We start from the raw sequence: 27,933 nt of genomic DNA on the forward strand, positions 1-27,933 counted from the left end.
ACCCCACCCCAGGGACCAGAGGACAACAGTCAATTACAATTGTGATAACCTACACTCAACTCAAAAGATTTTTTAAGATCGACAGCTGTATTAACGAACAGATATAGCCCTCGTACCACATAATGTCTCTTGGTTTAGTGTCAATGGGGTAAACATGAGAGGTCCAAGAAATACAGAACTCTCTCTCTCTCTCTCCCTCTCCCCCTCTCTCTCTCTCCCTCCCCCCCCTCTGTCTCTCTCTCCCTCTCTCTTTCTCTCTCTCGCTCTCTCTCTCTCTCCCATCCACAGTCCCAGTGTTAATGGACCTCAGGACGGCCTCGCCCTGGCTCACCATATCCCCAGACCTGGCCAGTGTGAGGGACAGCCCAGAGAGGCAATCTTTCCCGGACAACCCCGAGCGCTTTGACCCCTGTGTCTTCATTCTGGGCGCCGAGGGCTTCATCGCCGGCAAGCACCGCTGGGTGGTTCACGTGGCCGACAACCCCAAGTGGATCCTGGGCGTGTGTAAGGAGTCCGTAGCCCGGAAGAGGAAGTTTACGGTGTCCACCGACCGCGGCGTGTGGACCATCGGACTGAGCAAAGGGGTGTACAGCGCCCTAACCCCAAAACGCACAGTCCTGGGTGTGGAGAGACGCCCAGAGAAGATCCGGATCAAGCTGAACATGGATAAGGGTGAGGTCTCGTTTTGGGACGCAGACTCTGGGAAACACCTGTGCACCTTCACACACAAGTTCGCAGACAGGGTGTTCCCCATTTTTGGTCCTGGGCTCCACAGTACCCCCATGGCTGTGCTCCCAGCAAAGGTGACAATCCACACTGTATGACAGGGCTGTGGGGGAAACGACAGCCACAAGATTACACCTCTTTGACTCAAAAAGAAGAAGTGTTACAATATGGGGATGGCATAACTATGACTTGGTTTGTCAGTGTGGGGGTTCTATTCTTGTAAATGTATTTCAATGGTCATAGAGTTGCCTTGCTTTTCCTTTTTGTCATGACAATCATATTTGAAAGTGTGCTATGGCTGTAATTGTATGCTTTCCACAAGAAAATATGCAAGTATATAGGGATTTTCCTGACTGATTTTCTTACACTGGATCACACTAATAGTCTAAATTAGCTTGTGAGAATGTATTTAAAGGGACTAGAGGGACATATTGGGGTTACCGTAAGTTGTAAGAAATAATAACATTAATAATAAGAATATTAGGGATATTAGTAATATTACTGAATATGTATTTCTCACAAATAATCAATTGAAACGTAGACCTCATAAGCAGCATCGCATTGGCACGTCAATCATTGTGTGTATCGTGCCTTATCCAATCTGCTTTGATGTGTTTCTAATATGCTTGGCTTGATGAGTAATACGTACTGTATCTCACAAGAACGTTGAGAAATATTTGAAAAATAAATAAATGGCCACCACTTGCTACACACTAAATCTATGGAAAGATACAGTAGATAATAGATTTTAGCTGTGTTCTAGGCAGAATTTTCAAATGTTTATTTGGTGAAGGATTTTTTTTTGTTGAAATGTAATTATTGGAACTTGTATTGTAAGTAGTATCATATGTTTGAACACAATTAGTGTTCTGCTGAAAAGGGCTTAAGTTATGTGCAAAAGTATACTACTGTGTGATTTGACTGTCAAATGATCGCTACTACCTGCGCCAAACCAAATGTGATACGATTGACTGTGATACCGTGACAAATCATGATTTCATCTAAAAAAGTATGTCAAATAAATACGATTTTATAAAATCATGAATACTTTTGAACCTTCAGTCTATCCATCATGTCACCTTATAGTCAACCCTCCTGGGTAAACTCAAGTAAGAGGCCTGAGTGCACCATGCATTGCGTATCTTCTCGTGAGCTTAGAACTATAAGGTTCTATCTCCGTTTAGAATGATAAGGTTCTATCTCCGTTTAGAATTAGAAGGTTCTATCTCCGTTTAGAATGAGAAGGTTCTATCTCCGTTTAGGGCAGTTCAGAGATATTTACATTCCATTATGTTTTGTGAGATGGAACCTTTGTATTTTATGAATTACTAACTCAAAAAATGTCAACATTTAAAAAAACAAATAACACCACACAGGCATTAAAAAACACATAATGGATCATTAGAGATTATGTAAAAAAACAAACTCAAATTTGACAAAAATGGAGATCCTAGAACCTTATAATAAATTCTAACGTCACCTACAATCTGTCTGACACCTGCGTCGCAACACGTCGCCACTAGGGGGCGATGCTGATGTGTGATATTGTCGTTGAGCCTTTTGTATTGTGTGGCAACCAGCAACCAGCAACAACAAACATGAAGCTAGTAAAGCACTATCACAACATGCGATGGAGGAGGTCGTGACAGGCCACACAATAACGCAGCCATATAACGTTACATCTACAACTGTGATCTTTATGTTACTATGATGGATAACACTGGCGACTGCGCATCTGCATCTGGACGGGAGGACAGCTAGCCTGCTAGCTACCTAGCCCGCCCGGTTGGGTGGTCTTCTGTCGTCTTGTCCGTGCTGTGATTCAGTAACTGTGGTGGGCTTCTCATCTATCCCTCCTGTGTCACAGCAGCTTACAAGAACATGTAAACACAGCATGGGGACGAGGACACGGGAACTGGTGAGTAAAGGACATAACTAACTAATACCGAACAGCCAGTACATAGGGTTGCATAGATAGAAGCGTTACTGGAGAGCAGGAGGCAACATCTGCTGGGATTTGGGGGAAAGCTAAGCTAACATTAGGCTAGCTGTCCAAAACCTAACATGACTAACTGTCCCCTGCTCTCCTAGTCTGATTCTAAGGCTTGATATCGCGAAAAGCAAGCTATTTTGGTGGAGGGACGCAGCGTAGTTAGTATCTGTCAGCTAGGCTAGTGATGGTCTTCTAGCTTTAGTGATGATGGTCTTGACTGGCCTCCTGCTCTGTTATGATGCACAAACCGCCTTGTTCTGATTCAATTTGTTCAATTCTGAATCACGTTTGGCTGTTTATGTCGCCGACGAGGATTAATGTGAGCTAGACCTAACTAAACACAGCTACTGTCTGTCTGACCCGGATGTTAGTCAGCCAGCTGGGCTAGCTACAGTTTAATTGAGTGGGACAGATACAGTAATTCATCAATGACATAATTAGCAAGTGTGATATTCATATTGCATCTCTAACTGTGCAGTTATGACACCACCTTATACCCAGCTAGCTAGACAGCCAGTACATAGGGTTGCATAGATAGAAGCGTTACTAGAGCGCAGGACAGGAGGCAACATCTGCTGGGATTTGGGGGAAAGCTAAGCTAACATTAGGCTAGCTGTCCAAAAACCTAAAATGACTAACTGTCCCCCTGTCCCCCTGTCCCCTGTCCCCTCCCTGTCCCCTGTCCCCCGTCCCCCGTCCCCCTGTCCCCTGTCCTCTGTCCCCTGTCCTCTGTCCCCCTGTCCCCTGTCCACTGTCCCCCTGTCCTCTGTCCCCTGTCCTGTCCCCTGTCCCCCTGTCCCCCTGTCCCTCCCCTGTCCCCTGTCCCCCTGTCCCCTGTCCCCCTGTCCCTCCCCTGTCCCCTGTCCCCCTGTCCCCCTGTCCCTCCCCTGTCCCCTGTCCCCCTGTCCCCTGTCCCCCTGTCCCTCCCCTGTCCCCTGTCCCCCTGTCCCCCTGTCCCTCCCCTGTCCCCTGTCCCCCTGTCCCCTGTCCCCCTGTCCCCCTGCCCCCCTGTCCCCTGTCCCCCGTCCCCCTGTCCCTCCCCTGTCCCCTGTCCCCCTGTCCCCTGTCCCCCTGTCCCTCCCCTGTCCCCTGTCCCCTGTCCCCCTGTCCCCCTGCTCTCCTGTCCCCTGTTCCCTGTCCCCCTGTCCCCTGTCCCCTGTCCCCTGTCCCCTGTCCGCTGTCCCCCCTGTCCTCCTGTCCCCTGTCCCCTGTCCCCTGTCCTCCTGTCCCCTGTCCCCTGTCCCCTGTCCCTCTGTCCCCTGTCCCCCTGTCCCCTGTCCGCTGTCCCCCCTGTCCTCCTGTCCCCTGTCCCCTGTCCCCCGTCCCCCTGTCCCCCTGTCCCCCTGTCCTCCTGCCCCCCTGTCCCCTGTCTCTGTCCCCCTGTCCCCCTGTCCCCCGTCCCCTGTCCCCCGTCCCCCTGTCCCCTGTCCACCTGTCCCCCTGTCCCCCTGTCCCCTGTCCCCTGTCTCCTGTCCCCTGTCCCCCTGTCCTCCTGTCCCCTGTCTCCTGTCCCCTGTCCCCTGTCCCCTGTTCCCCTGTCCCCTGTCCTCCTGTCCCCTGTCCTCTGTCCCCTTGTCCTCCTGTCCCCCTGTCCCCTGTCCCCCTGTCCCCCTGTCCCCCTGTCCCCTGCTCTCTGTCCCCTGTCCCCTGTCCCCCTGTCCCTGTCCCCTGTCCCCCTGTCCTCCTGTCCCCCTGTCCTCCTGTCCCCCTGTCCCCTGTCCCCTGTCCCCCTGTCCCCTGTCCCCTGTCCCCCTGTCCCTGTCCCCTGTCCCCCTGTCCTCCTGTCCCCCTGTCCTCCTGTCCCCCTGTCCCTGTCCCCCTGTCCCTCTGTCCTCCTGTCCCCCTGTCCCCTGTCCCCTGTCCCCTGTCCCCCTGACCCCCTGTCCCCTGTCCCCTGTCCCCCTGACCCCCTGTCCCCCTGTCCCTGCTCTCCTGTCCCCTGTCCCCTGTCCCCTGTCCTCCTGTCCCCCTGTCCCCTGTCCCCTGTCGCTGTCCCCCTGTCCCCTGCTCCCCTGTCCTCCTGTCCCCCTGCCCCCTGTCCCCCGTCCTCCTGTCCCCTGTCCCCCTGTCCCCCTGTCCGCTGTCCCTCTGTCCCCTGTCCCCTGTCCCTTGTCCCCATGTCCCCTGTCCCCCGTCCCCTGTCCCCCTGTCCCCCTGTCCCTTGTCCCCATGTCCCCTGTCCCCCTGTCTCCTGTCCCCTGTCCCCTGTTCCCCTGTCCTCTGTCCCCCTGTCCTCTGTCCCCCTGTCCCCCTGTCCCTGTCCCCCTGTCTCCCTGTCCTCTGTCCCCCTGTTCCCCTGTCCCCTGTCCCCTGTTCCCCTGTCCCTGTGCCCCTGTCCCCCTGTCCTCTGTCCCCCTTCCCCTGTCCCCCTTCCCCTGTCCCCCTGTCCCCTGTTCCCCTGTCCCCTGTCCCCTGTTCCCCTGTCCCTGTGCCCCTGTCCCCCTGTCCCCTGTCCCCTGTCCCCCTGTCCCCCTGTCCCCTGTCCCCCTGTCCCCTGTCCTCTGTCCCCTGTCCTCTGTCCCCTGTCCACCTGTCCCCCGTCCCCTGTCCCTGTCCCCTGTCCCCCTGTCCCCTGTCCCCTGCTCTCCTAGTCTGATTCTAGGTCTTGCTGACATTAATCCTTGTCGGCAACATAAACAGACCGTGATTCTAGATATTGAATCTAGATCAGAATTGATCAGAATTGATCTAGATCATCAAAACAAGGTGGTTGTGCATCATAACAGGGCAGGGGAGGCCAGTCAAGACCATCATCACTAAAGCTAGAAGATCATCACTAGGTGACGTTAGAATTATAAGGATCTCCATTTTTGTCAAAATCGAGTTTTTTACATAATCTGATCCATTAGGTGTTTATTAATGCCTGTGTGGTGTTATTTTTTAAATGTTGACATTTTCGAGTTAGTAATTCATAAAATACAAAGGTTCTATCTCACAAAACATAATGGAATGTAAAAACTTTGACGCTCAATATCTCTGAACTGCCCTAAACGGAGATAGAACCTTATCATTCTAAACGGAGATAGAACCTTATCATTCTAAACGGAGATAGAACCTTATCATTCTAAACGGAGATAGAACCTTATCATTCTAAACGGAGATAGAACCTTATCATTCTAAGCTCACGAAGAGACGAATTTATTTAATAATGTCTGACTTGTGCAGTGGAAGTTTCAAGAGTGGGAGAGTGAGGTTTTGTGTTTTTTGTTGTTGTTGCCATTTAGAAGGTGTCACCATTCATTTAGCTAAAGAGTTCTAGGCTACTTATGTCAGATCAGTATGGCACTGGTCTTATATGAACAACGTTGTCACTGTGCCAATAACATATAAAGGGAAGTACTGTATGTCCGCTAACGCAGACAAACAATCCCGTTGGATAACTAGTGTTGGAAAATATCCTTTTATGTATATGTTCTTCATGAATGTTTTAATGACAACAAGCAATAATAACCATACTTGTTGGGGATTTGTATTAACATAACTGAAAGTGATAAATCAGGTACTATGTGTTCATTTAAATAAATATGTGACTGAAGTCAGTGGAGAGAATTGGAAGGTCCCGCAAAGTCAGAAAAGAGGTTCTGTTTTTGACGGAGAAGGAGAAGAAAAGCTCCTGACTTAAAGAAAGAATGATGCTTTAAACCGCTTATTGTAAATGCCTTTATTACATAAAAATATACGAATTTCTGTAGATGAAGACAAGTGTGTTTCAAGAATGCATAGTGTGTGAGATGTAACAGGATGTGCAAGGGTCACAGGCTCGAGCTGAGAGGAGCAGGTGCTTCACCTCAGACAAACTCAGGAAATAGTTTTGAGCTCCTGCATGGATGAATGTGTGTGTGTCAACCAAAAGATTAACCCCTCAGGTAGATACCCACCATGAAGAAGAACAAGACTCGAAACCTGCACAGATACCAGGAACCAATCAGTGAAGATGACACATTCTTGTAGAAACCCTCTGTCTAGATTGTATAAATATGGGATCAAGGCAAAGACAGGTCATCAGACTGTGGACTGACCCCGACTTGTTGATTGCTAGGGCAAGATACAATCTGATCCAGAATTCTGTAATACTGCTTAATGCGTGGCTAATTTTACTATATAACTAAAAGACATTAATTCGAACTTGATCTGACGTGTGGACAATCGACTTCTTTCTAAAGGGATCTCTTGACCATTCTGAAGTACGCATTCACCCACAAGGGTGGGTGAGAGTTAATTGAAATAGTATAACTTCCTTCAGTGTACATCTCTGCTGTGTGTTAATCGTTGAATGTCTTTGTTGGATCTTTCTCTAGGTTCCCGGTTTGTGATCGAGGTATCCAGTCAACTCCTCCACCCTCTTCACCTCCTCCTCCACCGCCTCTCTCCCTCCTTCCTGCTCCAGGTGGGGGAGAGGATGGCCTCCCTTCTCCCTCTCCCCCTGTGGCTGGTGCTGCTGGTGGCTGTGGTCCCTGGGTGTCGGGCAGGGGACTGTAAGGGCCACAGACAGGTGTTGAGGGGCCCGCCAGGTTACATCACAGACGGCCCGGGGAACTACTCTGTTAATGGCAACTGTGAATGGCTCATCAAAGGTGAGTTGCTTAGGTGGCGTAGCGGGTTAAGCGCTGACCTTGTACCGCAGGGTCCCCGGTTCGAATCCGGCCAGGGACAGACGATATCCTGCATGTCATTCCTCCTCTCTCTCTCACCCATCCTTCCTGTCTAAATCTTCACTGTAACTGTCAATAAAAATGAAAAATATGAGTGGGACTGCCCCACTCAGAAAAAAACACAAAAAAACCAAAAAGTGAGTTACATGGGGACACTGGCGCACAACTGACAAACTTGGTGCTGGGCTGATGTACTAGTAGTGACTAGTCTATTATATGGGAGAGGTGTCCACTCCATATGTGTGTGTGTGTGTTGTGTTTTATTTGTGGTATTTTATTTAGGATTCAAACACACACGGTAACAAATGTTGAGACCACATGAAAAGAAAAGGCAGGGGCGGCTGTGGCGCAAGAGGTAGAGCCGCCGTCTAATGATCGCAAGGTTGGCAGATCGGCGGTTCGAGCCCCGGCTGGCCACATGTCGAAAAGTCCTTGGGCAAGACACTGAACCCCGAATTGCTCCCAGTGAGCGGGCCTGCGCCTTGCATTGGTGTGTGAATGTGTGTGTGAATGGGTGAATGAGAGGCCGTCGTGAAGCGCTTTGGATAAAGGCGCTATATAAGTGCAGTCCATTTACCAAAAGGCAAATTGTGCCGGGGAGGTTAACAACGGGTAGGGGTTATCGAGAACCTTCCCCTTAAAAAATAGGTTTTTGTTGTTGTGGCAGTGTTGATGAATTTTAATTTTGATTTGAATCAAGGAATGTAAAGCAAAATACCTGTAACGTGAACTCCAAATCTCATTGTCCCTCTTCTTTCCTGTCTTCTCTGCTAGCCCCCAGCAGTAATTACCGTATCGTCCTGAACTTTACCTTCATGGAGACAGAATGCACCTACGATTACCTGTTTGTCTACGATGGAGACTCCTACCAGAGCCCCCTGCTGGCCAGTTTGAGTGGCACCACCCTGCCACAGCCAATAGAGGCCAAGACTGGCAAGGTAAACACATTGTAGTGGTTTTATATCATGTTATACTGAGAAATGTAAGTCTCTCTACAGTGGGGGCGAAATCTAGCACTCAAGGAAGACCCATTTCCTTCCTGTAAGGTGTGAGCCAAGATCTGTGGCGCAGTGAATAATTCTGACGATGGACAGGCCCATCAATTATATCCACAACAACATCATTAGTTGTCTGATGTTAGGAAGAAAGACACACTCATAACATGCCAGATCTCAACCCGGAGACTATAAGGGCATAGGGTGGGAAACCTTTATATCAACCCTCATTCTATGGATTAGATATTACCCCCCTTTGTGTCCCCCAATAGCACTAGTAGGGGGTAGTGGTGGTGTAGTGGATAGTGAGTTGGACTTGTGATCGGAAGGTTGTGAGTTCAAATCCCGTCTGAAACCACACCACTACTAGTGTGCCCTTGAGTAAGGCACTTAGCCCGCAGTTACTCCAGGGGGAATGTCCCTGTAATTCGTAATTGTAAGTCGCTTTGGATTAAAAGTGTCTGCTAAATGGCAAAATTATTAAAATTATTATTAATTATATATCAACCCTCATTCTATGGATTAGATATTAACCCCTTTGTGTCCCCCAATAGCACTAGTCCATTATTCAATGTGTCAACTGCCAATGTCCAAATGTGTCCTTCTCTTTTCCAGATGCTCCTCCACCTCTTCAGTGATGCGAACTACAACCTCCTGGGCTTCAACGCCACCTACTTGTTCTCCGTGTGCCCCGGAGCCTGCGGGGGTCACGGCCGCTGTGACAAGGCCTCCTCCCAGTGCCAGTGCCACCTGGGCTGGGGAGGGGCAGACTGCACCACCCCTCTGTGTCCGGAGGCGTGCGCCCTGCATGGCCTCTGTGACAAGGTGAGGAAACTTGAGAGAAAAGCGAGTTTATGAGTAGGACGATTAGCTGATGGGCTGAAGGGCAATTTGTTGAGCAAACACTAAAGGCCAATGCACACGGCGTGCGATTTTGTCCCACCGCCGAATTCGATTCCATTGTTTTGAATGAGACAATGCACACGGCGTGCAATGCGATATTGTCGCACGACAACATTCGATTCTCAATTCACACCAATTGAACGAATTAAAAGAATTGAGAATCGAATGTTGTCGTGCGACAAAATCGCACGCTGTGTGCATTGACCTTAAGTGTTCAAACATTAATTTAGGTTTTGTGTCGTCTGTGTTAATGTTGTAAGCCCACTTTCGTCACACTGTCCTAAACACTGTCCACGCTCTCTCGCTCTCGCTGTCGCTCTTTTTCCCCTCTCAGAAAGGGGAGCGTTGTCTCTGCAACTCAGGCTTCTTGGGCCAGAGCTGTCAGCTCGGTCTCCGTGACGACAGTGGGGCGGGCCAGTGGTGGCAGGTGAGCGGGAGTGACGCCTACACGCCCCCCAGGACCGGCTCCGCTGGCGTCTACCTCTCTTCCACTGGAGCCATGTACCTGTTTGGAGGTGAGGAAGACAAACTTTTTTTTTGTATTCACCTATTCTCTGCTTATATATGTGATTTCATATCCCTTTGATTAGGGAGAACTAGCCAAGCTACCAACACTGGCCATTATTCATGAATTGTTACGTCACTACAATAAAACGTTGTCTTGTTTGCAGTATATGTGTTTATTTTATTGTGTACGGTTAAATTGTTACTAGATCCAGTGGTCCAGTGTCTTCTACTTCAGACTTGTTTTCTATTGTTTACACTAGTTAAAATCTAACGCTGTTTGTGAGCATGCAGCTTTTTTTTGTTCTGTAACTGTGTCTCTTGATGCTTCAGGGTTTGACTTGAACAGAGCTCTAGGGGACCTGGTCAAATATAACTTCAGCTCCAACCAATGGGAGAACAGGTCCTATGGATACTCCCCGGTAAGTGCCTGCATGCCACAACCATGAAACTGCTTTGATCTCCGCAAATTCTGTCATTGTCAACAAAGACTGTTCTGTTTAGCTTCTTCTTTTAATATCAAATCAAATCAAACTTTTTTATTTATATAGCAAATTTCATATACAGATGCAATACAAAGTGCTCTACAGGAACATTCATAAAAACTAGTCAGAGAAAATAAAAAAGACAAGACAAAAACATGAAGATAAAAAGTATAACCGCCATGGGAGTTTAAATATTCTGTTAATATTTGACATGTCTTTAAACATCTGTGCTGTGTTCCTTAAATGGACTGAAATTGACCTGTTTACCCCTCTCACACTTTCTCTGACTTGCCTCTCCCTAAACTGCTCTTTCTCTGGCCCCCCTCTTTTTTTTTTGTCTTTTTAAATTTATTATGTATGTATGTGTATGAATTTACATTTATTTTCCACCTCATCCCAACTGTCATCTCTCTCTTATCATCATCCCTCTTTCCTCTACCTCGTCTCCCTCCTCTCCCCCACCTCTTCTCCCTCCTCTCCCCCACCTCTTCTCCCTCTTCTCCATCCTCTCCCCCACCCCTTCTCCCTCCTCCCCCACCTCTTCTCCCTCCTCTCCCCCACCTCTTCTCCCTCTTCTCCCTCCTCTCCCCCACCTCCTCTCCCCCACCTCTTCTCCCTCCTCTCCCCCACCTCTTCTCCCTCCTCTCCCCCACTTCTTCTCCCTCCTCTCCCCCACCTCTTCTCCCTCTTCTCCCTCCTCTCCCCCACCTCTTCTCCCTCCTCTCCCCCACCTCTTCTCCCTCCTCTCCCCCACCTCTTCTCCCTCTTCTCCCTCTTCTCCCTCTTCTCCCTCCTCTCCCCCACCTCTTCTCCCTCTTCCCCCTCCTCTCCCCCACCTCCTCTCCCCCACCTCTTCTCCCCCACCTCCTCTCCCCCACCTCCTCTCCCCCACCCCCTCTCCCCCACCTCTTCTCCCCCACCTCCTCTCCCCCACCTCTTCTCCCCCACCTCCTCTCCCCCACCTCCTCTCCCCCACCCCCTCTCCCCCACCTCTTCTCCCTCTTCTCCCTCCTCTCCCCCACCTCTTCTCCCTCCTCTCCCCCACCTCTTCTCTCTCCTCTCCCCCACCTCTTCTCCCTCTTCTCCCTCCTCTCCCCCACCTCTTCTCCCTCCTCTCCCCCACCTCTTCTCCCTCTTCTCCCTCCTCTCCCCCACCTCTCCTTCTTCTCCCTCTTCTCCCCCACCTCTTCTCCCTCTTCCCCCTCCTCTCCCCCACCTCCTCTCCCCCACCTCTTCTCCCCCACCTCCTCTCCCCCACCTCCTCTCCCCCACCCCCTCTCCCCCACCTCCTCTCCCTCTTCTCCCTCCTCTCTCCCACCTCTTCTCCCTCCTCTCCCCCACCTCTTCTCCCTCCTCTCCCCCACCTCTTCTCCCTCCTCTCCCCCACCTCCTCTCCCCCACCTCTTCTCCCCCACCTCCTCTCCCCCACCTCCTCTCCCCCACCCCCTCTCCCCCACCTCTTCTCCCCCACCTCTTCTCCCCCACCTCCTCTCCCCCACCTCCTCTCCCCCACCTCCTCTCCCCCACCTCTTCTCCCCCACCTCTTCTCCCTCCTCTCCCCCACCTCCTCTCCCCCACCTCTTCTCCCCCACCTCCTCTCCCCCACCTCCTCTCCCCCACCTCCTCTCCCCCACCTCTTCTCTCCCTCCTCTCCCCCACCTCTTCTCCCCCACCTCTTCTCCCTCCTCTCCCCCACCTCTTCTCCCCCTCTCTCAGGCGTCTCGTCACTCCCACACAGCGGTAGAGTGGAAGTCTAACATGGTTATATTTGGAGGAGAGCTCGCCGGGGGCGCGCTGGCCAGCGACGTCTGGATGTACCGTCCTGTTCAAGACGACTGGCAGCAACTCGGCCTATCAGATTCTGCAGGGGCGCCGAGACTAGCCAACCATGCGGCAGCTCTTGTAGACGATTATCTCTATGTGTTTGGAGGTAAATAACAAACCAGGCATTGTTGTGTTGTGGAAATTCTAACTGATATTAACTGTTATATTACTGTAATAACTGTTATATAAAGATACTGTGAATTAACCACTAAGTGTACACGGTGTGAGGAAGCAAAGTTTCTCCGGTTTATTAAGAGCTCTTAGAGAAGTGAGATACACGGGGCGCTTAGGTGGCGTAGCGGACTAAGTGCTGACCATGTAACCGCAGGGTTTCCGGTTCGATTCCGGCCGCGGACATATCCTGCATGTCATCCCTTCTCTCTCTCTCTCTCTCTCTCTCTCTCTCTCTCTCACACATCCTTCCTGTCAAATCTCAATAAAAATGAAAATATGAGTGGGACTGCCCCACTCAGAAAAAATAACTAAAGAGAAGTGAGATACAGACACAGCAATTCAAGCTCAGTTCTATGGAATTGAAACCGTTAAAATAGAACATGTTGAACATTTGGGTTTCCTGTTTTTCAAGTAAGAAGCTACAGTACTCTTGCATTCTTAGACACAAGGATGCTCGTAATACATCGAAACATGTGCAGAACATTCATGTGAATAGAACGAAGTACTTTGAAATGTGAAATTATTATTGTATTGCTTCAAAATTATTTAAATGTAAAACCAAAAACGTTTTTTTTTTTTTTTTTTTGGGGCATTTGGCACCCTAGGCGACCGCCTAGTTCGCCTATGCCTAGGACCGGCCCTGATTAGGATAATTCTTTATTTTTATTCTTTTTAGGTTTCTTTCCAAATCACACTCTCTCTCTCTCTCCCCCCCCCTACGCAGGTCGTACTGCAGTACAGACTCTTTGTTTAATATAGATATATAGATGTAGATATAGATAATATAGACTCTCTCTCCTCCCTACGCAGGTCGTACTGAGGAGGACATGTTCTCCTCTTCTCTGCATCGGTTCAGCCTGCGAGGGAACGGGCTGTGGGAGGCGGTGCAGCCCACGGGGGGGAAACCCCCCGCCACGGCCGGCCACTCCATGGTGTTCCACTCCCCCTCCAGGACCCTGCTGGTCTACGGGGGCCACAGGCCCACCACTGCCAGGTACACACAGGCCCGGAGAGGGTGGGACAGTGGGAGGGTGGGATAGTGGGAGGGTGGTATAGTGGGAGGGTGGTGGGAGGTGGTATAGTAGGAGGTAATTGTATGGAGTGTAATTTTCTGTAAGTGTGTGTGTGGGAGTTTCTTTGTCACTAAAGTGTTAAAGTGCAAGAGTGTTGTGTTCTTACCTAATTCTTGGCTTTATACAGGTCTCAAATTCTTGTGTGTGTGTGTGTGTCAACTCCAATTTCATATGCTGTGAGTATGTCTGTTGTGTGTGAATGTGTGTAAGAGGACCATATGTATTTTTTCTTCTTCTGCTTGTCAATATATGTATGGTCTCCCCCCCCCCCCCTCGTCCCCTTCTCTTAGGTTCAGTGTGAGAGTGAACTCCACTGACGTGTTCCACGTGGACCGGCGGTTCTGGACCTCGTTCCGCTCCCGCTTCCCGGCCACCGGGCCCAGAGAGAGAGCCTTCCACTCAGCCACGGTCATCGGCAACTACATGGTGGTCTATGGTGGGTGAGATGTACAGAGAGGAGGATAGGAGGATCACAGCGGTACAGGATCACAGCAGTACAGGGTCACAGCAGTACAGGGTGGCAGGCTGACAGTAGACTTGTTGTTTAGACTTGTTAGAGTCGTTTGTTCATTCAAGTCTGCTGTCAAGCACCTTCACCCTTCTCTTCCACTTCCCACTACTCTCTCTCTGTCTCTCTCTCTCTCTCTCTCTCTCTCTGTCTCTCTCTCTCTATCTCTCTCTCTCTCTCTCTCTCTCTCTCTCTCTCGCTCTCTCTCGCTCTCCCTCCATTTCTCTCTCTCTCTCTCTTTCTCTCTCTCACTCAGGAGGGAACGTGCACATCCATTACCAGGAGGAGAAGTGCTACGACGAGGAGATCTTCTTCTACCACCTGGGCTGTCACCAGTGGGTATCTGCAGGAGAGAGCCTCCAACACAGTGAGTTGTCACACACACACACACACTCATATTTGCACATAAGAGCTTCATATCAAATCATCTCACTCTCCCTTTGTCTCTCTTCTTTCTCCTTAACCTATCTCTCTTTTTCCTTCCTCTCTCCTCCTTTCTCTCTCTATCTCTCTCTCTCTGTCTCTCTCTCTCTCTCTGTGTCTCTCTCTCTCTCCTCCTTTCTCTCTGTCTCTGTCTCTCTCTCTCTCTCTCTCTCTCTCTCTCTCTCTCTCTCTCTCTCTCTCTCTCTCCAGGAGGAGAGGCGGTGAGAGGACGGTACTCGCACGTCGCCGCGGTGATGGAGGGGAGGGTGCTGCTGGTCGCCGGGGGTTACAGTGGCGTCGCCCGCAGAGACCTGGTGGCGTATAAAGTTCCGCTGTTTGTCAGTAGCGACCCAGGAGACCGGGTGAGGAGAGAAAGGGAGAAGGAGATGAAACAAGGAGGGAGGGAGGGAGGGAGGGAGGGAGTGGGGTGAGGATGACGACATGGTCGAAAGGGACCAAGTTCTTGAGAGGGGAAAGGGGGAGAGGTGTAAACAAGAGATGGAGGGGTAGGCACTGCGATGCACACACCACCCGAAGCACAGTATTTATATAGTCTGTGTTTTCATAAAAACGCTGTTGTGATATTAGTAGATGTTGTATTTCCAGTGGCGTGTGTGTGTGTGTGTATGTGTAATGTTCTGATTCCGTTCGCTAGGACGCTGTGTGCGCCGAGGCGCCGGACGAGAGCTTGTGTCTGAAGAACCCAGAATGCAGCTGGTGTGAGGGCCGCTGTCGAGAGTACCAACCCACCGACCCGGTAACACTCATCCCATCATCATCATCTCTTCCTCCATCTCATCCCTCTATATTACAGTACAATTCAACTTTATAAAAGGGATAGTTCACCCAATTAACTAAATCAATTATTTGTTTCCTTACCCCTAAAAGGAGTCTATAATAAGGACAGACTTCAGTTCTCTCTTATGTTCATCTGGGCACTGTCACTAACCACTAAAGGCCAATGCACACGGCGTGCGATTTTGTCGCACGACAACATTCGATTCTCAATTCACACCAATGAATGAATGAATGTGAATGGAGAATCGAATGTTGTCGTGCGACAATATCGCATCGCACGCCGTGTGCATTGTCTCATTGGGTCTCATTCAAAACAATGGAATCGAATTCGGCGGTGCGACAAAATCGCACGCCGTGTGCATTGGCCTTAACTGTTACCATTTTAAACCAAAACCAATAGAGATCAATGGACCTTTCTAAGTTGGGTGAACTATTCCTTTAATCCCTGGGACAATTCAGAAGGCATCAATAGGAGAATAAGAGCGACATGACAGTTTCCCTCCACTATACCATAGAGCACACAGACCTATAATAACACCTTTCAGTGTTTCCTCCAGGATTTTTCACATTGGTGGCGGGGTGGCCGTTTTTCGCATAAAACGCGTGCATGCGCATAAAACGCGTGCACGCGAAAACAAATATAATTTCTTAAATAGCGGTTAAGTCATTAAAGCCGAGCAGGTGATTTTATATAGAAGGTGATCAAATACCAATATTGTTATGTACGACAGTATGTCATTGCAGCACTTTGTTGCACTTTACGACGTCACGTTCTGTTAGAGCTTTACGACTGTGTGTGTGTTGTCAGAATGAATGGCACTTGGCAACGGATCTCAGTTTGTATACCTGTGTGGATCTACATTTATTAGCATAACACAAACATAATAAATTAGATAGAACAACCCTGTTCATTAATGTTCATTAATGCTTGAGTTCATGTTCATGTTCGCACTGTTACTGTGTGTGCCAATGCACCCCTGTGATGCTGTGTGTGTTATTGAGACCGTTGGGAGAGAGAGCTCGGGTGAACTAAGAAAGTTGTGTATGAGATAGTTTACAATTAAACGCACAGATTACATGAGAGAAGGTATCTGTCATTATTTCAACCACTGTCCAAGTGGGGACGTTACAATACTTTCGTTTTAGAACGAAACGTTAGCCGCTAGCAGGGTTTTTAGCAGTCACCATTCTTGAGCAAAACATGATACAAACAAACATTCAAATACTCGTGTCGTCTTAATTTTTTTTTTCGATTTCAATGTCTGACGCATCATTTGAAAGCTTACCATCTGTAGTTTCAGACTATGTAAACAAACGAAAAATTACGTAAGCAAATGGTTATTATTTATCTGGTATAGATACCACTTCTGCGCCGAATGTACCGCACATCCGCACCCGACATTGTAATTACCGTAATTTCTAAACGGTTTGTGCTATCGAAAAAAATCCAACTGTCCCTGAAAGCTGAGATGTTGCACTTCAACCAACATATAGGGTATTACGGTAAAATGTGACGTGAGGACATTCTCAGAGTCAGTTTACTCACAGTGATTGGCGGAGCGTTCAGGGACACATGCTTTTTTTTCAGTTCTCCGGTCATAATAACTCGCTGCCTTTCTGCGCAGCCTGAATCAAAGTGGATTGTCTGAATCATTTGGTGGCGGAGCAAATTCATTCGTGGCGGCCCGCCACCAATAAATGCATATAGAGGAAACACTGCCTTTAGATCCACCTCACCCCTCTACCCCCCCACTTTAGAGAATCTCCTCAGCCTCTGACTCACTCTACCTCCAGTGGATATATTATTATATGATGTCATGGTCATTTGTGTTAACTGGTATTTAAACTGCAGTTCCCTCTTGTGTCCTCAGTGTGGCAGCACCGGGTGCCTGGGCCTGGCCAGGTTCCTGTCCGACTGCCAGTCCTGCCTGGTGTTCAGCGGGGCTCCGGGCTCCCTGCCCCGCTCCCCCGCAGACACCGGCTGGTGTGTCCAGAACGAGGCCTGCTTACCTGTGTCAGGTGAGACACATGGGAGGGAGCAGTGGTGTAGTCTAGTGTTTTCTAGTGGGTATACTGTGATTTTTCCCTCCCAGCCTCATATCGTTCATTTTGGAACGCCATAAAAATACATCTGCGCTCCCTGTCTAACGTTATATATATATCTAAATTACATGTTATAAGGCTGATCTGTGCATGATAGTGCTGCATTTTGACATATTTCATGTTGCATCTCCCGCCTTTGATGGTATATGACGCTATAGTCAGTCCCAATGGTCCAAAAGTCAAGTGCTTCGTAACACAGACGGGGTGAATTTTATGAATGAAAGTGAAAGTTCTGTCACAAAACGCCTGCGTATCCTCGCACATGTTTAAGTGGGTATACGGAAATCCTTGGCCTTTCCTAGTGGGTATACGGTGTAGTCCTGCCTATCACGTAGACTACACCACTGAGAGGGAGGGAGGGAGGGAGGGAAGAAAAGAAAAGAGAAGGGTTGTGACAAAATGAAATAGAAGAGAAGAAGCCATAAGTAGATATGCATGGGAGGGACCACATAAGAAACAATAGTGTGTGTGTGTGTGTGTGTGTGTGTGTGTGTGTGTGTGTTCAGAAGCAAAATGAGATGATCTGACAGCCTTATTAAGGTTGACTGGTTGTGAATGGAGTTAATGGTTATTAAAATTTGCATTGATACACTTGAACAAATCCAAGTCACCTCTTCAATCTAAACCAGCTACAGTCAAGTCCCCTTTGACCTCTGACCTTTCTAACACACCCCCCAAACCAGATGCATTCATTGCAAAACCTTCTCTACAGGAATGCGTCTTTGACCACTGGCCAACAACTGTGTTGTAACGCTGAGGTGTGGTACTGGGTGTGTTTTGATTGTACTGACCCCCCCCCGGTCTCTTCAGAGAGAAGTACGTGCCGCGTGGACCAGATCTCGGGGGCGTACGGCTGGTGGGGGGAGCGTACCCGCTTCCTAACCTCCCTCGACTTCTGTCGCACCGAGAACTACGTCCCGGGACTGCACCTGCTCACCTACCAGCACCCCCGCAACGACTCCCAGCCTGACAAGGTACGTAGGTAACATAGACACGGCTGTTCTAGAGTCAACTGTCACTTAGATCCAACTGTCACTTAGATCCAACTGTCACTTTCAAATTAACCTCAAGATTCCTGTATATACCCTGGGAGTGCCCTGCGTGCACAAACAAAATGACCTACCTTGCCCTTTTCAGGGTATCCGCGGTGTCTTGAAAAGTATTAAAAGTTGATAAATCAATTTTGGGAAAATCAAGACCCTTAATAAGTATTAAAAAGTCTTATCACGATTTTATGAGGTCTTGAATTGTGTAGGTATTTTTCTGAATTAGACTCTGTCCAAAGAGTTTGAGTCCTAAAAACTTTTAGTAAAAGTTCGTGAATTTATTAGTTTTATTAAAAAACAAAGATGAACCGGAAATTGTGTTGTATGATAGTGGTCTAGTCTGTTGCAAACTAAACCTGTTATGTTAAAGGTGTCACTGATGTCAACGGTTACAGCTCCAAGTGGCGGTGAGGTCTGGAAAAATATTGACAAGGTCTTTAAAAAGTCTTAGAAAGGTATTGAAATTAACCTCAAGATTCCTGTATATACCCTGAGTAGGTAACATAGACACGGCTGTTCTAGTGTCAACTGTCACTTAGATCCAACTGTCACTTAGATCCAACTGTCACTTAGATCCAACTGTCACTTTCAAATTAACTTCAAGATTCCTGTATATGCCCTGGGAGTGCCCTGCGTGCACAAACAAAATGACAAAAATGACCTCTCAATAGCCCCCCCCCCAGTACTGCACCACCTCCTCCAACCCTGATCTGAAACCCCCCCAAAAACAGAATTTATTTCTCTCGTACTACAGCTTTTTTGTATTCGTTTTACGTTAGGATGTTTGATCTCACTAGTGTTTACGAGTAAATGCCTCTGTTAATGCCTCTGTTCTATTCTGTCCCCCCCCCCCCTTTCTCACCTCTCCACCCTCCTTCCCCTTCCCTCCACTCCTCCTCTCCTCCTCTCCTCCACCCCCACTCCTCTCCTCCTCTCCCCTTTCCTCCACTCCTCCTCTCCCCTTCCCTCCTCTCCTCCTCTCCCCTTTCCTCCACTCCTCTCCCCTTCCCTCCACTCCTCCTCTCACCTTCCCTCCACCCCTCCTTCCCCTTCCCTCCACTCCTCCTCTCCTCCGCCCCTCCACCCCTCCTCTCCTCCACCCCTCCACTCCTCCTCTCCTCCGCCCCTCCACCCCTCCTCTCCTCCACCCCTCCACTCCTCCTCTCCTCCACCCCTCCACCCCTCCCAGGTGTCCATCCTGCGTAGCACCTCCATCATCCTCAGCCCCACCACGGAGATGGACGTCACCCTGCAGTTCCGAGGCTTCATCCACCCCCTGTGGGGCGCCCCCCCGCCGGCACCCCCCCCCACCGAGACCGTCTCCATCTGGGCCCGCATCCAGAGGCTCCACTTTGAGGCCCGCATGGCAGCGGGACCCAACTCCCTGCAACTGGTAGGACAGACAGAGAGATGGAGAACGAGAGACAAATGTTGAACGAAAGACACACACACACACACAGCTTCGTATGTAGATACAGTATATAGCACCACAGACACAGACACAGACACAGACACACACACACACACACACACACACACACACACACACAGCTTCGTATATATAGAGCCAGGAAGAACTTTCCCGAAATATTAGGGTATGTCACCGATTCATATTGTGTGGAATGAACCAGGATTGTTTTTATACTACTTGTTTTTAGGGGAAGAATGAAAAGTGACTAATTTCAGCATCTCTCTCCCTCTCCTTTTACCACCCCTCCCTCCCTCTGTCTCTCTCTCTCTATTTATTTATTTTCTTAGAAGGAGGTGGTAGGTCGCTTCGCGGCCCACCAGGAGAAGGAGACCAAGCTGCTGTCTCGTCCCGACGGCAGCCGCCTGTTCTCCAACCTGACCCGGATGAACCGCTACCTGGTGCAGGCCGAGGGCTACCTCAACAACTCGGGCTCCGGTCAGACCAGCGAGATGGCCCTCACCTGGAACAGGACCGCCCTGCCTGGAGGAAGCGTGAGTACTCTCTCTCTCTCTCTCTCTCTTCTCTCTCTTCTCTTTCTCTTTCTCTTTCTCTCTCTCTCTCCTGATACCTGACTTCAATAGTCTCTCTGGTTCTGCTTTAACCACAGACCAGAAACAGGTACTGACAGTAGATGTACAACCAGTAGAAGAATCGTTGAGAAAAATAAAATAAAGATGGCCGCCAGCACTCACACAGAATCTTTGTTTTCTTTTTACCGCTCTTCTTCTATCGCACTCTCTCTCTCTCTCTCTCTCTCTCTCTCTTTCTCTCTCCCTCTCTCTCCCTCTGCCTCCCTCTCTCCCTCTCCCCCTCTCTCTCTCCCTCTCTCTCTCTCTCTCCCTCTCCCTCTCTTTCTCTCCCTCCCTCTCTCTCTCTCTCCCCCTCTCTCTCTCCCCCCCCTCTCTCTCTCTCTCCCTCTCTCCCTCTCTCTCTCTCTCTCTCTCTCTCTCTCCCCCCCTCTCTCTCCCTCTCTCCCCCCCTCTCTCACACACACACACACACCCCCCCTGTAGGATATCTCGTTCCTGTTCTTGGAGCCCTACCGCTCCGGCTCCTGCGCGGGGTACCAGTCGTGCCTGGCGTGTCTGTCGGACCAGTCCTGCGGCTGGTGTCCGTCCCTGGGCCGCTGCCTGGCCCGCGCCAACCCCGACCTGGAGCCCTGCCCCGAGGAGCAGGGGGGCGGAGAGCACCACCTACAGCTGGCCCCGCAGCACTGCACCCTGTGTGAGGAGTACAGGGACTGCTCAGCATGCACTCAGGTACGCAGAGATTTGATTTGATTTATTAGGCAAGGCAAGTTTATTTGTATAGCACATTTCATACAACAGGGGCAATTCAAAGTGCTTTACATACATTATTTAAAAATACAGCAAGAGGAGCATAAGAAAATAAAAATTACAATGAATAAAAGCAAATATAAGAAGTAAATAGATAAAACATTTAAAAAGACAATAGTTAATAGAAAAAAGACATTGATAGAAGTGTTTGTGTTTAATCATAACTGGTGCAAAACATGAAGGTTTTTAGCTTAGATTTAAATATTTTAAGGGTTTGGGCCTGTTTGATTTCTTCAGGGAGTTTGTTCCAGGAGCATGCAGCAGCGTGACTGAGAGCTGCTGCACCGTGTTTTGTTTTTACTCTTGGAATTATTAGCTGATTAGTCTCAGCTGACCTTAGGGACCTATTAGGATCTCATTAGCTTATATGCAAAGTATCAGCTACTCTTCCTGGGGTCCACACAGAACATATACAAGAAATCATCATAAAAACATTAACAAAGAAGAATGACATCAACATAACATCACAGAACATATAACAAAGGAGGAAAAAAAGGGCATCAACATACACGATAACAAAACAATTAAATACATACCAAGAAAATAAAAGTTGTCAATGCTCATGGCCTCAAAAAAAGAACAAGAGAAAACACCTCACACTATTGCTATTGGGGGGGGGGGGGGGTCCATCAGTTTGCTGAACAGGCATCCTTCCTTCCCACCCTCTGATGTAATCACCGATCTGATCTGACATATTTAATTAGTCTTCCATTAGGCCCTACATCCTTTGTCAGCTTATATCTGGGACTGCGTATAACTCTGTGTGTCCTCTCGTGGACTTTGACCCCACAGGACCCTTACTGCGAGTGGCAGATCAACTCTAGCAAGAAGGGCGACTACCAATGCAGCCGACGGGGCAGACTGGAGGGGTCCGTTCGCGACCCAGAGTGGTGTCCGAGAGTCTGCAACCAGTGAGTATCTCGCTGCTTCCTTTAGGCCCTCGCTACAATGGCCCACAGTGTGTTCCTAGTAGTAATCAAGTTTTGCCAAAACAAAACAACACAATAGAACTAATTAAAAGTAAACGATGCGAAAGACACTGAGTACCCCCTCTGCTCCCCCACCCCATTTACATTTTTGGCATTTAGAGACAGACGCCTTGTTCCAAAGCGACTTACAATCAATACATTTGAATACTAAGCAAGTGAATCATCAGTCCACCAGTCGTAGCAGGAAGAGTAATCCAGCTCAGGCCCGGGGCCACTGATAGAAGGAAAAACCTTCTCCTATCACCTTCTTCTAAACCCAGTTTATTTTATTTATTTTATTTTTTTACACTGGAGAAACAGAGAAACAGTACAAGGGGGGGCAATAGAAGTTTTTAGGGGACACAGTAGAGGGGAAAGCGGGTGTCTTTAGGAGACGCAGTGCTGAGGGGCAGAAGATGTCTCAGGAGGAGCAGTTAAGGTGTAACCTGAAGAGATGGAGGTCTTCAGTCTACGACGGAACATGGGTAGTGACTCTGCGGTTCTGACAGCCGTGGGAAGCTCATTCCACCAGCGGGGAGCCAGTGTTGTGAAGAGACGTGATCGACACCCCCTCTTTCTCTCTCCCGTAGGAGGAAAACGTGCGGGGAGTGTTTGTCTAACTCCAGTCAGTGTGCGTGGTGTGAGTCTGCCCAGGCCTGCTTCTACTTCGCTGCCTACCTCACCAAGTACCCCTACGGAGAATGCAGGGACTGGTATGACAGGTAAACACTGCTTAGATTCACAGGGCAGCGGTCAACTCCCAACTCTCTGCCAACTGTGTTATTGTTGGTGAACATTTGATTGACGTTTTAACACAACAATGTACCAACAACAATGTGCATTCAACTCCTCTCTGTTGTCTTTCTTACCTCTTCCTTCTCTGTTGTTTTCGCTCTTCTTCATCTCTCTCTCTCTCTCTCTCTCTCCCTTTCCCTCTCTCTCTCTCTCTCTTTCTCTCTCTCTTTCTCTCTCTCTCTTTTTCTCTTTCTCCCTCTCCCTCTCCCTCTCTCTCTTCTCTCTCTCTCTCTCTCTCTCTCTCTTTCTCTCTCTCTCTTTCTCTCTCTCTCTTTCTCTCTCTCTCTCTCTCTCTCTCTCTTTCTCTCTCTCTCTCTCTCTCTCTCTCTCTTTCTCTCTCTCTCTCTCTCTCTCTCTCTCTTTCTCTCTCTTTCTCTCTCTCTCTCTTTCTCTCTTTCTCTCTTTCTCTCTCTCTCTCTCTCTTTCTCTCTCTCTCTCCACCCCCCCTGCTCTCTCGTCTGTCTGTCCTCCTCCCCAGTGTCCACTCCGTGCCTCAGTGTAAGCAGTGCTCTGCTCTGGCCACCTGCACAGACTGTCTGCAGACCTTCCAGTGCGGCTGGTGTGGCGACTACAACAACCCCACCATCGGGAGGTAGGAGACCGACACACACACACACATTCTTTCTTTCTTTTCTTTTTTTTTTTTAAGTAATTTTTTCTGAGTGGGGCAGTCCCACTCATATTTTTCATTTTATTGACAGGTATAGTAGAGATTTAGACAGAAAGGATGGGTGAGAGAGAGAGGATGGATGACATGCAGGATATGTCCCCCAGCCGGAATCGAACCGGGGACCCTGCGGTTACATGGTCAACGCTTAACCCGCTACGCCACCTAAGCGCCCCCCCCGCACACGCATTCTTGAGAATCTTTTTTTTTTTTTTTATCTTCTTTTAAATATGTTTTTAGGGCATTTCTGCTTGATGTTGCTTCCTGAGATTGACTGGAAGGATGGGTGAGAGAGAGAGGAGGGATGACATGCAGGATATGGCGATGGCCCGGAATCAAACCAGGAACCCTGCGATTACATTTTGAATTAGATTAGATTAAATCATTTTTGTCATTGTACAGAGTTACAACGAAATGTATTGTTTTGCTCTAGGCACAGGGTCAGCCGTAGTCTCTAGGCACAGGGTCAGCCGTAGTCACGGCAACTGGAGCAATTAGGAGTTAAATGCCATGCTCAAGGGCACAACGGTAGTAGCACCTTAGATTTGTTGCCAGCGACCCTTCAGTTCACCAGCTCACATGCAGCTCCCTCCTGAGGCGGGGATCGAACCAGAGACCTTCCGCTGGCTAGCCGGCCTCTCTAACCTCTAGGCTACCTACTATTGGAAGTTCACTAACAAACCTTCAGTCCTCATGCCTTTACTCATCTTCCAAATTTAAGCAATATCACACGAGAGGTCGTGCTGTCATACTGAATATCAGCACGGCTGTGATTGGGTCATAGGTACGAGGCCGCAGGCCGAGTACCGAAGTACCGAAGTACCGAAGACGATCACAGCCGTGCTGATATTCAGTATAACAGCACGACCTCGAGTGTGATATTGCTTTTATACAACAGTTCTACAGCGCGATTTATTATTTAACACTAATAAGCGACAACAGATTATGATTTGTTTGTTTATTTAATCATTAAAATAAAATAAAAATAGTTCCGCAACTGAACTTCAAATGGACGGTTGCCTAGTAACCTGAACACAAACATGTAGTCTAATTAACGGTCATTTAGTAGAACATCTGTGCGGCGGAGTGATGCATATAGTTAAAAGTCCCAGTGCTGTTATACTGTATATCAGCACTCATGGAATGCCTCTTGTCCAATGAAATTACTTGGTCGGAACTAACTGTTGTATAATGTTTGTTATCCAGATGTCTAAGAGGAGACTGGGGAGGGATGGACGAGCCGTCTGTCTATAACTGTAGTGTGGCTGTGGCTGAAGTACGGGCCTCCAGGTAAGACCAGCAAACCAACCACTTACTCCCATGATTCATTCACACACCGCCCAATTTGCATAATAATAATAATAATAATAATAATAATAATAATAATAATAATATTTATATAGCGCCTTTCAAAAACCCAAGGACACTTTACAAGGGGATGAAACGGGACAGACAAAACAGAAAACAAACAAAGCAAAAACTAAAACAATGACTAGGGGCCGAATGCCTAGACAGTGTCCAAGATTTTTTCCTTCATCAGAGGGGACACTCACAAGAGCAACAGATTAGAGCATTAGAGAAATAATCTCCTCCTCCTCCTCCTCCTCCTCCTCCTCCTCTACACCCTGTCTCTCCTCCTCCTCCTCCTCCTCCTCCTCCACCTCTTCCTCCTCCTCCTCCTCCCCTCCTCCTCCTCTTCCTTTCCACCTTTCCCCTCCTCCTTCTCCTCCTCCTCCTCCTCCCCTTCCTCCTCCTCCTCCTCCTCCTTTTCCTCCTCCCCCTCCTCCTCCTCCTCCTTCTCCCCCTCCTCCTCCTCCTCCTCCCTCCTCCTCCTCCTCCACCTCCCCCTCCTCCTCCTCCTCCTCCCTCCTCCCTCCTCCTCCTCCTCCACCTCCCCCTCCCCCTCCTCCTCCCCCTCCTCCTCCTCCTCCTCCCCCTCCTCCTCCTCCTCCCCCTCCTCCTCCTCCTCCTCCTCCTCCTCCCCCTCCTCCTCCTCCTCCTCCCTCCCCCTCCTCCTCCTCCTCCTCCTCCTCCTCCCCCTCCTCCTCCTCCTCCTCCCCCTCCTCCTCCTCCCCCTCCTCCTCCTCCTCCTCCTCTAGTCCTGAGCCGCAGACGTCGGCCCCTCCGCGGCCCATGGAGATGGAGCTGGACCTGGAGCACCAGGAGGAGGGGGACCGGGAGGCCGTGTGGTCCTACCCCGCCTGCCCCGACGTGGAGGAGTGCAGGCTGGGCCTCCACAGCTGCCATCCCTTCGCCACCTGCGTCAACACCCCCACCTCCTACGAGTGCCACTGTGAGAGGGGCTACACCGGGGACGGCACCCTGCACTGCAACCAGACGTGAGACTCGTTTTTTCACACGGGGGGGTGGGAGGGGGCGGGGAATCTTCTGTCATTGTCCGAATCAGGGACGAATAGCCTAAATGCTCAAGGTGTTCACCTTACTCTATCTTGCATTACGTTGCTCTCTCTCACTGTATGCGATCACGTTGTGGTACAGGTGGTACGAGTTTACATAGGTCGCCTGCTAGATTGTACTACTATAGTACTATAGACAAATATATGCACCGCTCCCCGTGAACAGAGCTGTTTATCGGGTCTGGACGGGTTCACTAGAGTAAATCAGCTGCAGGTAACATAGACATGGCTGTTCTAGTGTCAACTGTCACTTAGATCCAACTGTCACTTTCAAATTAACCTCAAGATTCCTGTATATACCCTGAGTAGGTAACATAGACACGGCTGTTCTAGTGTCAACTGTCACTTAGATCCAACTGTCACTTTCAAATTAACCTCAAGATTCCTGTATATACCCTGTGTAAGCCTGGTGTAATTTACTTGAGTGGTGTAATTTACCCTTCATGCTTATCTTACAGCTATGAGGGAAAAAAAGCTCTCACTCCTCCTCAGCACTGTCACATATTGGGAATAGAAAAAAAGTCTCTTGGCAGTTAAATAATGGAGTAGAAATGTAGTAACGAACGACTGTATTGAAAGGCACACTGTGGCCATTTTCTTTCTTTTTTTTTGTTTGTTATTTTTTTCTGAGTGGGGGCAGTCCCACTCATATTTTCCATTTTTTTATTGGACAGGCATAGTGAAGACAGACAGGAAAGTAAGGGAGAGAGGGCATGTCAGCAGGGCATGGGCCGGATTCGAACCCATGCCGACATGGGCATAATGTGTGCACTGTAGACCGCGGTGCTAGACCACTGGACCACCCCAGGCCACACTGTGGTCCATTTTCAAGTCCTGCGGGTAACCCTGTTACCGCTATATCGCCCAACCCGACAATAGCACTCGCTTTGAAGACTTTGCATACACATTCTTTTTTTTTTTTTCAAGTAATTTTTTCTGAGTGGGGGCAGTCCCACTCATATTTTTCCTTTTATTGACAGATACAGTAGAGATTAAGACAGGAAGGATGGGTGAGAGAGAGAGAGAGAGAGAGAGAGGGAGTAGGGATGACATGCAGGACATCGGAATCGAACCGTCCTGCTTGGTGTGTGCTTCTCATTCTCCATCCCCCCCCCCCCTCCCCCCCTCTCCAGCTGTTATAACGAGTGTCGCGAGGGCCAGTGCAGTGGAAGCCCGAGGTTCGTGTGTGAGTGTTCCCTGGGCTGGACCTCGGACCCGGCCACGCTGGTGCTGAGCGGGGTGGAGTGTGACGTGGACTGCGGCTGTAACTTCCACAGCCCCTGCATCACCGCGCCGGGCATCTGTGACAACTGCCAGGGTGAGAGAGACTGATACAGGGTATCCGCGGTGTCTTGAAAAGTATTAAAAGTTGATAAATCAATTTTGGGAAAATCAAGACACCCTTAATAAGTATTAAAAAGTCTTATCAAGATTTTATGAGGTCTTGAATTTTGTAGGTATTTTTCTGAACTAGACTCTGTCCAAAGAGTTTGAGTCCTAAAAACGTTTAGTAAAAGTTCGTGAATTTATTAGTTTTATAGAAAAAACAAAGATGACTTACAGCTCGAAGTGGCGGTGAGGTCTGGAAAAATATTGACAAGGTCTTTAAAAAGTCTTAGAAAGGTATTGAAATTAACCTCAAGATTCCTGTATACCCTGTGATTGATCAGAGCAACATCCTGTGGCACCACAACATGTTTTGTGGTGGTTCTGCCCCACAAAGGTCATGATCATATCCTCCATTCTGTTTGAATTGAAGGGAAGTCTGCTCTACTGTATCTACTGTACCTGTCATTCAATCTCAACTTCAACACACAGATCGAGCCACATCGATATCATTCTCTACTACAATCAATTCTCCACTCCCTTTTTTTGGTGATAAAATGTTTTTTTATTGTTTTCTTTTTGGAGAGCAGCAGGTCATTCATATAGTACACAAACATGATATTTGTTAATAAATATATACTGTATATATTATATGTTACGGTACATGTGAGAATACGGTACATGTGGGAAAAGACATGCCCTAACCCTAACCTTAACCCTAGCACCTAACCCTAACCCAGTGGCT

At 48.9% G+C, this 27,933-nt stretch overlaps 2 protein-coding genes across 2 annotated transcripts in view; both read left to right on the forward strand.

Annotated features, from left to right (window-relative positions):
• The window catches only part of trim35-28 (tripartite motif containing 35-28), a 5,756-nt gene extending 4,089 nt beyond the window's left edge, over positions 1-1,667 (forward strand). Inside the window, exon 7 of the mRNA XM_080540034.1 lies at positions 289-1,667. Coding sequence (XP_080396160.1) covers positions 289-824 — 536 coding nt within the window. The 3' untranslated portion in view covers positions 825-1,667. The remainder of the gene's footprint in view (positions 1-288) is intronic.
• A 5,451-nt stretch (positions 1,668-7,118) lies between these two features.
• Positions 7,119-27,933, forward strand: part of megf8 (multiple EGF-like-domains 8) — a gene marked incomplete at both ends in the record, with an annotated part of 44,122 nt that continues 23,307 nt past the window's right edge. The window contains 22 exons of the mRNA XM_080540872.1: positions 7,119-7,293; positions 8,146-8,309; positions 8,982-9,191; positions 9,604-9,784; positions 10,107-10,195; positions 11,975-12,188; positions 13,067-13,250; positions 13,620-13,765; positions 14,094-14,204; positions 14,471-14,622; positions 14,916-15,017; positions 16,930-17,077; positions 17,972-18,135; positions 19,397-19,600; positions 19,966-20,169; positions 20,692-20,937; positions 21,808-21,926; positions 22,574-22,705; positions 23,257-23,370; positions 24,652-24,735; positions 25,545-25,784; positions 26,996-27,180. Of these exons, the coding sequence (XP_080396998.1) occupies positions 7,119-7,293; positions 8,146-8,309; positions 8,982-9,191; positions 9,604-9,784; positions 10,107-10,195; positions 11,975-12,188; positions 13,067-13,250; positions 13,620-13,765; positions 14,094-14,204; positions 14,471-14,622; positions 14,916-15,017; positions 16,930-17,077; positions 17,972-18,135; positions 19,397-19,600; positions 19,966-20,169; positions 20,692-20,937; positions 21,808-21,926; positions 22,574-22,705; positions 23,257-23,370; positions 24,652-24,735; positions 25,545-25,784; positions 26,996-27,180 (3,568 nt within the window). The remainder of the gene's footprint in view (positions 7,294-8,145; positions 8,310-8,981; positions 9,192-9,603; positions 9,785-10,106; positions 10,196-11,974; positions 12,189-13,066; positions 13,251-13,619; positions 13,766-14,093; positions 14,205-14,470; positions 14,623-14,915; positions 15,018-16,929; positions 17,078-17,971; positions 18,136-19,396; positions 19,601-19,965; positions 20,170-20,691; positions 20,938-21,807; positions 21,927-22,573; positions 22,706-23,256; positions 23,371-24,651; positions 24,736-25,544; positions 25,785-26,995; positions 27,181-27,933) is intronic.

The sequence above is a fragment of the Nansenia antarctica genome (genome assembly GCF_963989245.1).
Source record: "Nansenia antarctica genome assembly, chromosome: 10".
NCBI lineage: Eukaryota > Metazoa > Chordata > Actinopteri > Argentiniformes > Microstomatidae > Nansenia > Nansenia antarctica.